Source organism: Artemia sp. Qi Xiang Cuo, chromosome 5, assembly GCF_049724085.1.
Source record: "Artemia sp. Qi Xiang Cuo chromosome 5, ASM4972408v1, whole genome shotgun sequence".
NCBI lineage: Eukaryota > Metazoa > Arthropoda > Branchiopoda > Anostraca > Artemiidae > Artemia > Artemia sp. Qi Xiang Cuo.
In genome coordinates this window covers 21,033,580-21,050,773 of record NC_142798.1, presented here as the reverse complement: position 1 = coordinate 21,050,773, position 17,194 = coordinate 21,033,580, and the positions used below count along the sequence as shown (strand labels likewise).

At 36.3% G+C, this 17,194-nt stretch overlaps 1 protein-coding gene across 1 annotated transcript in view; it reads right to left on the bottom strand.

The window, feature by feature from the left end:
* LOC148951940 (ATP-binding cassette sub-family C member 1-like) overlaps window positions 1-17,194 on the bottom strand; it is a 171,813-nt gene that overhangs the window by 93,254 nt on the left and 61,365 nt on the right. Inside the window, exons 13-14 of the mRNA XM_089089422.1 lie at window positions 12,700-12,784; window positions 5,919-6,112 (exon numbers count right to left, since the gene is read on the bottom strand). Of these exons, the coding sequence (XP_088945548.1) occupies window positions 5,919-6,112; window positions 12,700-12,784 (279 nt within the window). The remainder of the gene's footprint in view (window positions 1-5,918; window positions 6,113-12,699; window positions 12,785-17,194) is intronic.

The following is a 17,194-nucleotide window of genomic DNA, read 5'->3' as shown; positions in this document are numbered from 1 at the left end:
CCCAGGACATATCTTAAAACCCCTGCCCTAAGGGATGTGGGGGTGTGTCCTCCTCAAAAAAACATTTTCAATCTGGAAATCAACTACGCTGAACAAAATGGCTATCTCAAAATTTTGATTGGATGTGTTTTGGGGAATGAAGGGTGTGAAGGGGAGGGGGCTAGTTGCACTCAAATCACTTTTGACTTAAAAAAGGGTACTAGCCCTTTGAATTTCCAATAGAATGAGCCTGTTTTAAAGTTTCTACGACAACACTTTCTATAAGAACCTTATGTGCCTCCAGGGCATAACTTAAAACCCTTCCCCTGAGGGTTGTGGGGGAGTGTCCTCTTCAAAAACAAATTTTCTATCTGGAAATCAACTACGCTGAACAAAATGGTCATCTCAAAATTTTGATTGGATGTGTTTGGGAGACTGATGGGCGTGGGGGAGGGGGCTAGTTGCCCTCCAATCACTTTCGACTATTAAAAAGGGTACTAGCACTTTGAATTTCCAATCGAATGAGCCTGTTTTGAAGTTTCTACGACAATACCTTCTATAAAACCCTCATATGCCCCAAGGGCATAACTTAAAACTGTTGCCTTGAGGGTTTTGAGGGAGTGTCCTCGTCAAAAACATATTTTCTATCTGGAAATTAACTACGCTGAACGAAATGGCTATCTAAAAATTTTGATTGGATGTGTTTGGGGGAATGATGGGCATGGGGGAGGGGGAGCTAGTTGCCCTCCAATCACTTTCGACAATTAAAAATGGTACTAGCCACTCCAATTTCCAATCAAATGAGCCCTTTTCGAAGTTTCTACGACAACGCCTTCTATAAAACCCTCATATGCCCCAAGGGCATAATTTAAAACTGTTGCCTTGAGGGTTTTGAGGGAGTGTCCTCGTCAAAAACATATTTTCTATCTGGAAATTAACTACGCTGAACGAAATGGCTATCTAAAAATTTTGATTGGATGTGGTTGGGGGAATGATGGGCATGGGAGAGGGGGGGGGGGCTAGATGCCCTCCAATCACTTTCGACTATTAAAAAGGGTACTAGTCCTTTGAATTATCAATCGAATGAGCCTGTTTTGAAGTTTCTACGACAGCGCCTTCTATAAAAACCTTATATGCCCCCAGGGTATAACTTAAAACTCTTGCCCTGAGGGTTGTTGGGATTTTCCTCCTCGAAAACATATTTTCTATCTTGAAATCAAGTATGCTGAAAAAAATGGCTATCTGAAAATTTTCATTGGATATGTTTTGGGGAATGATGGGCGTGAGGGGGCTAGTTGCCCTCCAATCACTTTCGACTATTAGAAAAGGGTAATAGCCCTTTGAATTTCCAATCGAATGAACCTTTCTTGAAGTTTTTACAACAACGCCTTCTATAAAAACCTTATATACCCTCTGGGCATAACTTAAAACCCTTGCCCCGAGGGATGTAGGGAAGTGTCCTCCTCAAAAACATATTTTCTATCTGGAAATCAACTACGCTGGACAAGATGGCTATTTCAAAATTTTCATTGGATGTGTTTGGGGGAATGATGGGCGCGGGGAGGGGGATAGTTGCCCTCCAATCACTTTCGACTATTAAAACGGGCACTAGCCTTTTGAATTTCCAATCGAATGAGCCTTTTTTGAAGTTTCTACGACAACGTTTTCTATAAAAACCTTTTATGCCACAAGGGCATAACTTAAAACCCTTGTCCCGAGGGTTTTCGGGGAGTGTCCTCCTAAAAAGATATTTTCTATCTGGAAACCAACTACGATGAACAAAATGGTTATATAAAAAATTTGATTGGATGTGTTTTGGGGGAATGATGGGCGTGGGGGGCCTAGTTGCCCCCCAATCACTTTCGACTATTAAAAAATGCACTAGCCCTTTGATTTTCCAATGAAATTAGCCTTTTTTGAAGTTTCTACGACAACGCCTTCTATAAAAAACTTATATGCCCCAGGGCATAACTTAAAACCCTTGCCCCGAGGGTTGTGTGGGGAGTGTCCTCCACAAAAAGATATTTTCTATTTGTAAATAAACTACGCTCAACAAAATGGCTATCTCAAAATTTTGTGTCGTGTTATTGGGGGGAAGGATGGGCGTGGGGGGGGGCTAGTTGCCCTCCAATCACTTTCGACTATTAAAAAGGGCACTAGCCCTTTGATTTTCCAAATGAATGAGCCTTTTTGAAGTTTCTACGACAACGCCTTCTATAAAAACCTTATATGCCCTCAGGGCATAACTTAAGACTCTTGCCTCGTGGGTTTTGGGGGAGTTTCCTCCTCAAAAATATATTTTCTATCTGGAAAACAACTACGCTCACCAAAATGACTATCTCAAAATTTTTATGGGCTGTATGGGGGGGAAGGATGGGCGTGGGGGGGGGTGGTTACCCTCCAATTCTTCTTAACTTTTAGAAAGGGCACTAGCCAATCCAGCTTACAATCGAATGAGCCCTTTTCAAAGTTTCTACGGCAAATCTTTCTATACGAAGTGCTCAGGTATGGAGAAAAAAACACATTGTGTCCACATCATCAAACAGTTCGTGGTAACGAACTGTAAGTAAGGAGCGACCCGGCTCAATGGTAACCGAAACTCTAAAAAACGGTATTTTGATACAAAAAGATACATCAAAAGAATCAAATTTTAATGCTGATTTCAAATATATAAGTTTCATCAAGTTTAATTCTACACATCAAAAGTTAGGCGCCTGAGAAAATTTGGCTTATTTTTTAAAAAAGGAAGAAAGACACCCTAAAAGCTATAGAACCTTAATGAAAATCACACCATCATATTCAGCGTATCAGAGAACCCTACTGTAGAGGTTTCAAGCTTCCATCTACAAAAATGTGGAATTTTTTGCCAGAAGAAAGATCTTGGGTGCGTGTTTATTTGTTTTTTTTCCCAGGGGTGATCGTATCGACCTAGTTGTCCTAGAATATCGTGGGAGGGCTCATTGGAATGGAAATTAAAAGTTCTAGTGCCCTTTTAAAGTGACCAAAAAAAATGGAGGGCAACTAGGCCCCCTCCCACGCTCATTTTTTTCCCAAAGTCACCTGATCAAAATTTTGAGATAGCCATTTTGTTCAGCATGTTCGAAAATATAATAAGTATGTCTTTTAGGATTACTTAATTCCCCGAAATTCCCGGGGGAGGGCTGAAAGTTATGAATTTTACCCAATGTTAACATATAGCATTGGTTATTTGGAAGTATACAGACGTTTTCAGGGGAGATTTTTCCTGGTAGTGGGGGAGGGGGTGGGTCGGGGGTTATGTGGGAGGATCTTTCCATGAGGGAAGTTTTCATGGGGGAAGGGACATTGCTATGAAGGGGACGCCGGGCTTCCCAGCATTATTTAAAAAAAGATCAGAAATTTTATATAAAAAAACAAATATTTCAACTGCAATAGCAGCAACATCAAAACTTCAAACGAACAGAAAATATTACATATATGACTGGGATCACCCCGTAGTCAATACCTCGCTCTTTAAGCCCAAGATTTTTTAGTACTTTAATAAGAGTTATTTATTGTAATTAATGGCCTCTGTGATTAAGCGGTCATTTTTAAAAAATTGGAACAAAATTTGAACTTTCGTTTATAGAGTAAGGTATTGACTAAAGGGCGAACCCCCTAATAAACAAATCAAAAACATATGAATATAGAAGTTCGTTACGTAAGTTAATTCGTAAGTTACGTATATTTATTACTAATGAAAACGTTCGTAAATAAAATTGCACAAGTTTCGAGAAAGCCATTTAACTAAATAAAATTAAATTAATATGAAAATTTTGTTTTAATTATTCATGTACGGTGAGCCAAGATCAAAACCTGCATTTATTCAAAAACGTTCAAAAATTAAATAAAAAAAAAACAAGTTTTTTAAACTGAAAGTAAGGAGCGACATTAAAACTTAAAACGAACAGAAATTATTCCGTATATGAAAGGGACTGTTCCCTTCTCAACGCCTCGCTCTTTACGCTAAAGTTTGACTCTGTCTCACAACTTTATTTTTTAAAACAATAAAAAACTTTAGCGATAAGAGCGAGGCGATGAGGAGGGGACAGTCCCTTTCATATACGGAATAATTTCTGTTCGTTTTAAGTTTTAATGTCGCTCCTTACTTTCAGTTTATAAAACTTGCTTTTTTTTATTTAATTCTTTACTTAGGCAGCGCTAGCGCGCTGCCTATGATCTGGTTTCTAATTTTGTAATTAATTAAATGACAGAATTTAAGCTATGAGATGTTATTAATAATTAACTCACTTACTAACGTATTAACGGGAGAATCCAGAAGGGTGATGATGAATGGGGGGGGGGATAGGGTTGGTACTATGACTAATCATGCTGCTGCAAATACTGTTACAAATCTTACTACTATTAATTATATCAAAACTATTTTGATTAAGAAAAAGATTATGAATTAAGTTAAAACAATTTTTTAAACCAAAATTTGAGGGTAATTTCAGATCATTTATAGTATTCAATGGTAAATATATAACAACCCGTCTCAATAGAGAATGAAACACTATGAGACAGGGGTTTATAAACAGTGTATGTTATACATACAAAAGTCTGATTTTATGCTAATTTCAGTTTATTTTATAATATATTCAGTTTGTTTTGTAACCATAAGTGTCTTTAAAAATAAAAGTTTGCCTTTCCCAAAATTCCAGTTAATTTAATGTTAGATATAAAAAAATACATATCGCTCTTGGTAATTACTATTCAAACCTTAATAACCTGAATCATATGATTAATTGAAAATAACAGCTACCATAACGTCCTTCATTACGGAAAGGCAACTAAGAACTAATAAATTTAATCTGCAAAGCCAAAAGAAGGCAGTGGGGACCACGAAACAGGTCATCAGCGTTGCTAACGCTTTAAGTAAACTGTACCAGTTTTCAGACTAAAAATGCAAGACAAGAGATTAACTTATGCCACCTGAGCAGAAGGTTAGAAATGTGCCACAACAAGACAAAAAGTTTCTATAAAATTAACCGTTAACAGATATCCAAGTCAAAAAGGAGTTGGTGAATCCAAAATGTACCGAAAATTTTGCATCTCACCAAAAAATTTCCTGATGTACCCCATTGAATCAGAACCTCTAAATTGTAACCAAAACGGAACAATTGTACCGCATTGACAACGTTGCGGGCACTGCACTTATTCACTGGACTTTTTGACTATCCTCCGATTTTGCTGAAGTCTAAAAGTGTTAAATATCACACTGAATCGACCTAGTTTTGCGATTTACTCATATGCGGCAGCATGGAAAACAGTAGATGATTAAGACAAATTTACTGCTAATACTAAAATTTCCTTAAGCAACTTATGCTACTTGTGGTTGTGATTTATTTTAGGACTAGTTCTTAAATTCTTTGGGGGCTTGACCACTTTTGCTATAAGATTCAGGGTGCTGTATGCATATTTCTTTATCATTATGCCGTCTCTTTAATAACAAACAAAAGACACGATTTAATCTTAATGCTCGTGTTTATATTAGAAAACGTAATTCCATGTTGTTTTCAAAAGCCCCGAAATAGTTACAACATAGGCTTACGTCTGTTCTTCCATTTAAGTCTATTTATCTGTTCTCTGTCTAGCTTCTCTTTTAAGTTGGTAATCGGCCACTTTACTTATCCAACGTTGGTTTTATTTCACAAATCATAACAAATCCGGGCAGAACTGGGCCAGCCCGGGTTTCTAATTCATGATGAGCAGGTATACAATGTTGTTGTAATAGCTCATGCATTCAACATGATTTTTTTCACACTAAATTGATGAGTTTGTTTACTGTTACTGTTATTATCTGTTTACGTCTAGTATCTGTTTATATTATTTACGTATATTACTTACGTATTACTTACGTATTACGTATATTATTTACGTATATTATTTACGTATCTGTTTATATTATTTACGTATATTACCTTAACATTCACACATCCTTTGATTTTTTCCATTTCACCGAGAAGAGCAGATATTAAAGAAGATTTTCCAGTTCCGACTTGTCCAACAACAGCAACGAGACTTCCATCTTCAATTTCCAGTCCAATGTCTTTCAAGGTTGGGGTATCGTCTTTGGTCCATGAAAAGCTGGCATTTTTCACGCTTACTGGGTTTCCTATAGAAACAGCTCTTGTTAGGAAACAATTTCAAAGGGAGATTAAGACAAAGCTATCCTAATGCATAGATATATTGCAAATGAAGCGATAAAGTTCATAGGTGCTTGATTAAGGACACCCATGTAATCTTCATAAGAAAATTTGCCTCGGGGGAAATCTCACCCCAGAAAGGGTGAAGTTTTATAGAAGAACATGAATAAGACATGACAGCCGAGTCTCAAATGACCAGAGTCTCTGTGCAATATCTGAACTAGAACATTTAGTAAATTTTTAGATGAATTTTTCCCTTCCTTTTTCGCTTCTCCCCAACTTTGAAAATAGCTGCTGGTATTTTTTTTGAACAGCCTTGGTAGTGGAACTATTTTGCAAACACCGGTCGGCCACTTATTAAAACGCTTAGTCAAAGAAGACCAGAGAGATTACTCATAGCAAATCTTATGGTTTAAAAACTTTTTGACTGGTTTAAAGTTTCAGACGGACATTCTAATCATCTTTTAGAAGATGTGACTTTTTGAATCTTATAAATAATTAAAATGGAAAGATAAGGCTGCCTTTCCTGACATACATTGCCAATGAACCTAAGGAATCTTCCACCTGGCTTGTTCCAGGTACTTCTGGCAAGTTTGGATTAGGTGGTGGATTGGCTCTAGGTGGGAAACCAGTAAGGCCATGGTCGGAAGCTTGCATTACTTCGGAAACCTCTCTACTACTTGCATTAACATTTGTATCATAAATACTTATCTGTTCCAAAAGTCTTGAGCAAAAAAAAAAAAAAAAAAAATGAAGTATCCCTATATTTGTAGGATTTTATAAGACTAGTTTAAGTTCAAATAAGCTCTCTTACGCTGGTTCGATACATTCGTCGCTGGAAAAAAAAGGTATGCTACCGGTGCACAATGGGACTTCCTTGCTTTTATAGGCTGAAAATAGTGAAGCCCCAGCAAGGGCATATCCAGGACTTTTTTCTGGCAGGGTGTCTACAAACTAAAACTTCTAATAACCTATCAAAAATGTGTTAAATACATTTTTGTTGTGTTTTTCACGAATCAGGCGAAACGTTTTGTGGTGAAGGAAGGGGGGTTGAACCCTTTACCCTTCTTCCCGTTGTGGGGTCTTGAGCTTCAGTTAAAGGTCTTAACAATGGTGTTTAAATGGTGTCGTTTTGTTTAGATTTGACGTCAAAAGTAAGGGGTTTCAGGCTCTTTTTCTAATATTGAAAAAAATCATTTTTGTAATCAGAAATTGCTATCTAGTTGAATATGAATAAAGACTTAAATGTCTAAACGGTTGTTGATTGTTAAATTCATTTCATTTGACGGTTTCGTGGAAACCTTTATTTTTATTTTTGAGACCACTAATTTGGTACATTCGTAGCTGGAAAAAGAAGATATGCTACTGATGCAAAATGGGACTTCCTTGTTTTTCAAGGGTAGGAATGGAGAAGCCCCAGTAAGATCACATCCAGGACTTTTTTCAAGGGGGAGGGAATCTACAAACTAAAACTTCTAAAAATAAATAAAAAAATTGTTAATATGCATCTTGTTGCGTTTTTACGAGTCAGGCAACAATTTTGTGGTGAGGCAGGGGGGGGGGGTTCAACCCTATACAAATCACCTCCCCCTGCTTATGCGGTCTTGAGCTTCAGTTAATTGTCCTAACAATGGTGTTTAAATGGCGTAGTTTTTATTTTGATTTGACGTCATTTTTAAGGGCTTTCAGGCTCTTTTCCTAAAATTCCAAAATTCATTTTTGCAATCGCAAATTACTATTCAGTTAAATATGAATAAAGATTTAAATTTTCTAAACGATTGTTGATTGTGAAACGATTGTGAAATTCATCGCATTTGGCGGTTTTGTAATAAAAAAAAATTTATTCTTGAGTGCTTTGATCCGTGCTTTACTGTTTACTTGATTGCAGATACTGCTGCATCTTTTGCTATAAAAAATCAGTCTTTTTTTTATTTCAAGATATTTCTCACTCTACAATTAATCGAAAGCAAAATCTTTATAGGGTTTCTACCATTGTTTTGCTACGCGCACTCCGGTTCCGCTGTGCATGCTTTCCAATCTGGTTCTCTGAAGATTCATTAGTTTTGAAAATGGATTTTAAGCCATAGTCTAAGTTAGAAAAAAAGGAATCTAGGGTAAAAGCTGTCCTAGTTGATGGTAATTTCAAACTGACTTTTTTTAAGTGATCTTTTCCAGGAGCCACTAGTGAGAAATAATTATGGATTTTCTCCTATTTTTTAGAAGGAGGATTTTCCCTTTGTTAATCATGACGAATTTCTCTGTATTCCAGATTGTTATAACAGAAAAACTCTCCCGGAGATGACTTCAAATAACTACCTTCCATTTTGATTAAAAATAAAAATTTTGAATTAATAAATACTAGGTAATTTTTAATCTACGTTGTTTTGCCAGAATCGCATTCTAGCATTGATTTCTAGCATTGAAAATTCTAGTATTGCTTACCCCTGAAAATACAGAGTAGTATAAAATATATTAAAATAAGATAGCATTTTTCCATGATTTTACTATCTCTACAAGTAATTGATCGTATAGGATTCCATTGGGTTATCTTCATGATTTCACAATATGGGCCAAAATAATTTCCAATAGAAGATTTCAGCCTTTTGATTCTCGAAATATCAAACAGTTTGTGGTAACGAACTGTAAGTAAGGAGCGACCCGGCTCAATGCCAACCGAAACTCTAAAAACTGGAACTTTGATACCAATAGATACATAAAAAGAATTGGCTTTTTATGTTGATTTCAAATATATAAGTTTCATTAAGTTTAGTTTTATCCATCAAAGGCTACAAGCCTGAGGAAATTGCCTAGTTTTTAAAAAAAGGGTGAAACACCCCTAAAGGTCATACAATCTTAATGAAAATCATACCATCAAATTTAGTGCATCAGAAAACCATACTGCAGAAGCTTCAAGCTCCTATTTAGAAAAGTGTGGAATTTTGTATTTTTTGCCAGAAGACAGATCACGAATGCGTGTTTATTTATTTTTTTTTTCCCCAGGGATGATCGTATTAACCCAGTGGTCCTAAAACATCGTGAGGGACTCATTCGAATGGAAATTAAAAGTTCTAGCGCACTTTCTAAGCCCCTCCCCGCCCCGTTTTCCCAAAATTTTTTATTCATCATAATTGAAAGACCCAATAACTATGTCTTTAGATATAACACGACCCCCCCCCCCCAGAACAAGGGGAAAGTTCCTGAAGTTATAAAATTTCCCATTGTTTACGCATATAATTAGTTATTGGGAAGTATTTAAGCTATACATTTTCGTATGGGAGGGAGGGGGACAAAGTTTCTGCGGGAGGTTTTTCTACAGGGGAATTTTCTATGGGACGGGAATTTTCCAGGGAGTTAATTAAAAGGTTAACTTATCAGGGGGAAACAATGCACTGGGGGAATTTGCCAGAATTCATAAACAAAATTCTTTTTGTGTCTTGCTTTCTCGTTTCCGTCTCAATTTTACGCGTGGAGTTGTTAAAGGGTAATTTTGAGGGGTAAATTTACAAAGGGATTAAATTTTATAGAGGATATTTTTGTGGGGAGGGGGATTTATCCGTGGAAGTGTGGCCAGATTTATTGGCATTATTTAAACAATGATCACAAATTAAATAATAAAAACAAGTTTTTGAACTGAAAATAAGGAGTAACAATAAAAATTAGAACGAACAGAAATTATTACGCATATGAAGTGAATTGCCCCCTCCTTAACACCTCGCTCTTTTCGCTAAAATTTGAATTTTGTCCCAATTCTTTAAGAACGACTCCTGAAACACAAGGATCGTTTAATTAGAACAATAAGAAGCTTTTTTAAAGTGTAAAAACTTTAGCATAAAGAGCGAGGTGTTAAGCAGGGGGTAATCCCCTTCATATATGTAATAAACTCTGTTTGTCTGAAGTTTTATTGTTACTCCTTACTTTCAGTTAAATAAACTTGGTTTTTTATTTAATATTATCATGAAATAATTTGTTACAATTTGCACACGTGTGTACAGTTAGAGCATCTATTCAAGTTTTTCAAAAAAAAAAGATTCATATGAAATCGACATCCTTTTCCGCGTATATTACAAATTTATAATGTTTTGTTGGGATTTGCCTTTTATGTTTCAGTCCCCTCAAATGAAGGCGATTTACAGCTCAAATTTTCTTAGTCCTTGCTTTCCTATTACTACTAATGGGCAATTATTCGAATAAAGTTTCTCGCAAATGCCTACCCTTCTTGATTTGTAGTGCCATCATGATAAAAAATAAGAAAAGTACGTAAAAGCAAAAAAAAATCATCATTAGTGACAAATTATTAATTAAATTACATGAATATAAAGCTTGCAAAGACTAAAGCCCAATCTTCACCACTGCCATACCTGTTAATACAAAGTCAAGATTTATGAATGGCATATGTTTTTCCTTGATTTTAACATCATTAAATAAAAAAAACAAGTTTTTTTAACTGAAAGTAAGGAACGACGTTAAAACTTAAAACGAACAGAAATTATTCCGTATATGAAGGGGGCTGTCCCCTCCTCAACGCCTCGCTCTTTACGCTAAAGTTTTTTTATTGTTTAAAAAAATAGAGTTGTGAGAAAGTCAAACTTTAGCGTAAAGAGCGAGGCGTTGAGGAGGGGACAGCCCCTTCATATACGGAATAATTTCTGTTCGTTTTAAGTTTTAACGTCGTTCCTTACTTTCAGTTAAAAAACTTGTTTTTTTTATTTAATTTTTGAACGTTTTTGAATTAATGCAGGTTTTGATTTTGGCTCACCGTACATGAATAATTAAAACAAAATTTGCATATTATATTTGGTTAAATGGCTTTCTCGAAACTTGTTTAATTTTATTTACGAACGTTTTTATTAGTAATAAATATACGTAACTTAGAATTAACTTACGTAACGAACTTCTATATTCATAAATTTTTAACACGTATATTAGGGGGTTCGCCCCCTAGTCAATACCCTGCTCTTTAAACTATAGTTCGAATTTTTTTTCCAGTTCTTTAAAAATAACCTCTTAATCACAATCAGTTGATCAGTTGAAAAACTTGTTTTTTTTTTATTTAATTCCTGATCTTTTTCTTTAATAATTCTTGGAAATCCGGCGCCCCCTTCATAGCCATGTCCATTCCCCCCGGAAAACTTCTGGCATTGAACGTTCCGTCCCTCTAGGCCCCGACCCGCTCCGGCCCCCACCTACCACACAAAAACTCCTCAGAAAAAGTCTCTATACTTCCCAATAACCAATACAATATGTTAACATTGAGTAAAGTTCATAACTTTCAGCCCTCCCCCTGGGGACTTTGGGGATCAAGTCATCCTAAAAGACATTTTTATCATATTTTCGACCATGCTGAACAAAATGGATATCTCAAAATTTTGATCGGGTGACTTTGGGAAAAAAAGAGCCTGGAAGGGGGCCTAGTTGCCCTCCTTTTCTTTCACTCAAAATGGGCCCTATAACTTTTATTTTCTGTTCCATAGAGCCGTCCCATGATATTCTAGGACCACCGGGTCGATACGATCACCCCTGGGTAAAAAAAAACAAAAAAAAAACAAACAAACAAACAAATAAACACGCATCCGTGATCTTTCTTCTGGCAAAAAATGGAAAATTCCACATTTTTGTAGATAGGCGATTGAAACCTCTACAGTAGGGTTCTCTGATACGCTGAATATGATGGTGTGATTTTCAATAAGGTTCTGTAACTTTTAGGGGGTCTTTCCCCCTTTTTTTGGAAAATCAGCCAAATTTTCTGAGGCCCGTAACTATTGATAGGTAAGACTAAATTTGATGAAACTTATATATTTGAAATCAGAATTAAAATCTGATTCTTTTGATGTATCTATTGGTATCAAAATCCTGTTTTTTAAAGTTTCGGTTACCATAGAGCCGGGTCGCTCCTTACTTACAGTTCGTTACCACGAACTGTTTGATACTTGTAATATCAAGCCGAAAAATTGAATTATCAGGCGACTGGTTTGAACAACGTGTGCCAACACAGATTTGATCCAAAATATTGCCTACTAAAACTCAAGGGCACATCCAGGATTTTTGTCCGGGGTGGAAGGTCGCAAAAAACTTAAAAACGCAATTAAAAACTTTATTTACATGCATTTTTATTATGTTGTTACGTGTCGGACTAAAATTTCGACGGTAAGAGGTTAAATTTGTTAGTATAAAGTCTTTGCATCTTTTGCCACATTCATTTTACGAATGTGGACAGCAAGAATCAACAGCAAGTGACAGCTGTTGAACAGCAAGTGTTCAACAGCAAGAATCTGCTGTTGCAAAGTTTTTCTTTAACAAATCTATGACTGAATTCTGGACTCTGGTGAGTCAGTTACGAATCGTATGCTTAAGAGTTGAGAATTCTTCCACTGAAGAAATTATCAATGGGGTATAGAAATGAAGTTCTAGTGGTACTAATTTTGCCTTACTGACAAGTCTCAATATAATAACAATAATAAATTGCCTTTAGCCTACTGTTCAATACGTGTATATAGTTTAGCATGGTAATAAAAATAAACATTTACATGTGAGTCATATTCTTAGTGTTAGGACTTACCTTCTGAGTCGTCATGGGTTATTGCATCCGGATCCAGCTCATCCGCATTGAGAAACTTGTTTGTTCTTTTAAGTGAAACTGCGGCCTAAAAGCGGTTGAATTTATTAGTAAGTTTACAGTAATTCAGCAAAACTGTCATGATCTGTCGAGTCCGGTACATGGTTTCCTTTAAATTTTGTACCTACCTCAGTTTTGCCTCGCTTATGCCTACCAAATTAATGCTGTCTTTTAATCGACGTCCATCATTTTTATGGATAGAAGGGCGTATCTTGTGCCGAATCAGTTCATGGTAGTAGCCAAAGCTTTCTGTTCCACTTTCTAATCACATATTAGGAGTTGCACATTTCAAGAGAAAATATAGACCCCCAAATAGTGAAAAAGACCCCAAGACTACGGTCTTCCCAATGCTAAAAACCATCACTCTTTGGATATTGATCATCCTAGAAAATTTGTTAGTAAAGTCTCGAAAGATGCGCATATTATTCGTTACAAAGCATAAAACCCTGTATTTTAGATCTACAATATATAAGGACTTAGACATATCAGAAAAAGGAAAATAAACACAGCAAAATAAACAAAAAGAAACATAATGGATAAAAGAATAGATGACTAAATGAATTGTAAAATTATCGCTTTGTAATTCAGTTACATTCATTAATTGAAATAGTCTTTGTCAATAACGGGCTATTAAAGACATTTGAAGTCTGGAAATATTAAGTAAGGACAAATCAGATGAAAAAATGAATTAGCATCTCATTTAAAAGTCTTGTCAGGATTGAGTGTAGTAAGGAATAATTATTACGGTCAAAGAGGAGATGATAGCAATTCTCAGTGCCAGAAAACTAAAGTCTCAGTTCAACTTAAAAAATTAAGATACTCCTACTCATGAATCTATTCCCCCCTACCCATGAAATAGGCATTTCCTGTGAAATTGTATGGAGCTTTTGTATTATTCCGAGAAAATACTTGCCAGGACTCTTTCGGTAAATTTTCCTGATTTAATTACAAAGAACGACTTTTGAAAGACCCCACCTCCCTATGGTTTCTCATGCAGGAGGTGGGGCTACAGTGCTAGCAAATTCAACATTCCTCGGTATTAATATATCGATTTCACTCCGAATAAATCAGGTTTTGGAACTTCATCTCTCAGAATCTTGATTTAAAAGAAGCCCAATAGAGCCATAGAAGGCAACAAAATTTTTTAAAAAGCATCGTTTTTAAATTGTTTAAAATTAAAAAGTAAGCAATCTACTGAAAATTAAGTATGCTTGAGTGTTTGAAAGAGTTATAATTACTCGTATATACTAAAATGTATCCATGTCATGACGATAAAAGACCGTTGATCGTCTTATAAACTAGGCTTTTATTTTCTGCAGGCTACTTATGGAATTTTTTGCTACGTGAGGGAGCATCCTATTTTTTAGGTGAATTTTGTGTTTTCAGAAAAGTGATAGTTTTTAGAATTCCTATCACTTTCGACTATTAAAAAGGGCAAAAGCCCTTTCAATTTCAAATCAAATGAGCCCTTTTTGAAGTTTCTACGACAACGCTTTCTATAAAAACCTTATATGCCCCAGAGCATAACTTAAAACACTTGCCCGAGTTCTCTGAGGGGGTTATCATCCTCAAAGACCTAATTTCCAGAACTTTCAACTACGTTGAACAAAATGTATATCCAAAAATTTTGATTGCATGTGTTTGGGGTAATGGTTGGCATGAGAGGGGGTTAGTTGCCCTCCAATCACTTTCGATTATGAAGAAGAGCAATAGATATATTAATTTCCAACCCAATGAGCCCTTTTTGAAGTTTTTACGACAAAGTTTAATATAAGATCCTTACATACCCCCAGGGTATAGCTTGCAACCCTTACCCTGAGGGCTCTGGGAAGTTTGTCATCCTCAATGACCTAATTTCCAGAACTTCCATCTACGTTGAAGAAAATCTCTATCTCCAAATTTTGATTGGATGTGTTTAGGTAAATGGTGGGCGGGAGGGGGGGGGTAGTTGCCATCCAATCACTTCGACCATTAAAAAGGGTACTAGCCCTTTGAATTTCCAATTGAATGAGCCCTTTCTTTCTACGACAACAGTTTCTATAAAAACCTTATATGCCCCCAGGGCATAACTTACAACCCTTGCACCGAGGGCTGTGGGTGAGTGTCTTCCTCAAAGACATAATTTCCAAATGTTTCGATTACGTTGAACAAAATGGCTAACTCAAAATTTTGATTAGATGTGTTTGGGGAAATGGTGGTCGTGGAATGGATGTTATTTGCCTTCTAATCACTTTCAAGGAGGCACACTTGTGCCTCTATAAAGAGGCGACCCACCACAGTGTTAAGCGATTTCAGGTCCTAGAGGTCGCAAAGAGACGGCGGTAATCGCATTTTGTAGCCCAAGCTCAAACTAAGAAACGTGCAAAATTTCATCCTCCGCTGACTTTATCTTCATGGGGTAAACTGGGCCGGAAGTTTGGACCCTCCCACCACAGCCCCCCTTTAACGTTGTCCGATTGGGCTGAAATTTAGAGATTAAGCTTTCCTAGAGCTTATCCTCGAAATTTCAGCTCAATCCGATCACTCCTTCCCTGTTTTCAAAAACCAAATATAGCCACTTAAAATTCATTTCTTTTTTTTCTTAGCCACGCCTACAGGCCACAGTTGGCCCCGGATCCGGTTGAATGAGGACTCATTCGAAGCAGAATTCGACCTGTTAGGGCCTTTTGATATTTTCAGACCGAAAAAATTATCCCCCGAATTTACATTTACGAAAAACCTTAGTTTTTTTCAAATAATACAGATAAACAGGTTAGACATGCTTTGTTATGAAAATATCTGCGCGTCAATTTTCATAACAAAGCATGTCTAACCTATTTATGTGTATTATTTGAAAAAAACTACGTTTTCTAAAGAGTTAAAGAGGCTGAGTTACAAGGTCAACCCTTAAAACGTATAGGGATTAGGAGGCACAGCTGGGGGGGCTGTTAAAGAGGCTGAGTCACAAGTTCGAACCTTAAAACGTACAGGGATTAGGAGGCACCCTGTACGACGTGATTTGAGTATTCAGGAATTAAAAGCCTTAACACAAGAATGTTCAAGAGCGGGGGGTTTGGGGGGCGGCAGCCCCCAACTTCAACTCCTGACACGATCAGCTAACAGTTAGTCAAGCAATAATAAGTAATAAACTGTACAAAAACGTGCAGAAATTATTTGAAAAAAACTACGTTTTCTAAAGAGTTAAAGAGGCTGAGTTACAAGGTCGAACCTTAAAACGTACAGGGATTAGGAGGCACAGTTGGGGGGCTGCCGCCCCCAAACCCCGCTTTCGCAGCCTTTAAATAAAAAAAAAGTTTTTAAACTGAAAGTAAGGAGCGACATTAAATCTTAAAACGAACAGAAATTATTCCGTATATGAAAGAGGCTGTGCCCTCCTCAACGCCTCGCTCTTTACACTAAAGTTTGACTTTCTCACAACTCTTTTTTTAAACAATAAAAACTTTAGCGTAAAGAGCGAGGCGTTGAGGAGGGCACAGCCTCTTTCATATACGGAATAATTTCTGTTCGTTTTAAGATTTAATGTCGCTCCTTACTTTCAGTTTAAAAAACTTTTTTTTTATTTAAAGGCTGCCAAAGCGGGGGGTTTGGGGGCGGCAGCCCAACTGTGCCTCTAATCCTGTACGTTTTAAGGTTCGACCTTGTAACTCAGCCTCTTTAACTCTTTAGAAAACGTAGTTTTTTTTTCAAATAATCGTCTATTAAAAAGGACACAGGCCCTTCCAATTTCCAATCGAATGAGCCCTGTTTGAAGTTTCTACGACAAGTCCTTCGATACGAAGTGCCCTGGTCTAAGACAAACCAGAAAAAAAGAAAAAAAAAATAATAATACATTGAGCCAACATCGTTCTTTACTTAGGAAGCGCTATTGCACTGCCTATGATTTTAATAGGAGTCTTTCAAAATATCAGGTATATACGGATTTATTTTTATTTTCCTTTTGGATTTTTATCAAAATTCACCATAGTTAATGAAACCCCCCAGGACCATGAGAACAAATAGAAATATTTGTCAGAACCACATAGCGACTTTTCTTCCATGTTATCAAGCCCTATTTACGTCATTGAAATAGTTGTATTTGCACTATGAATTGGTACACAATTTAGAAAACTCTCAATCTTCTCTCCGTCTTTGACCTTTAGACAACAAGTAAAAAAATGGATTTTTTTTTTGGCAATCCAAATTTAATTTAAAATTTCTTTTCTTGCAAACGCTCTTAAACTATGCTTATGCTGCCTTGTAGCTCATAAATTTGAAGTCATCCTTAGGTGAAACAATGAACATATATTGTATACGTAGATTGTCAGAGCTTTAATAGACGTATTGTCGACCCGTTCTAGGAAGTAGAAATAAACCCTTGTTTGACCTTCAAATCAGTAATCCTAATTTCACCACGTTAAAATTCCTTGTTGAATTCACATGAAAAAGACACGAAAATAAG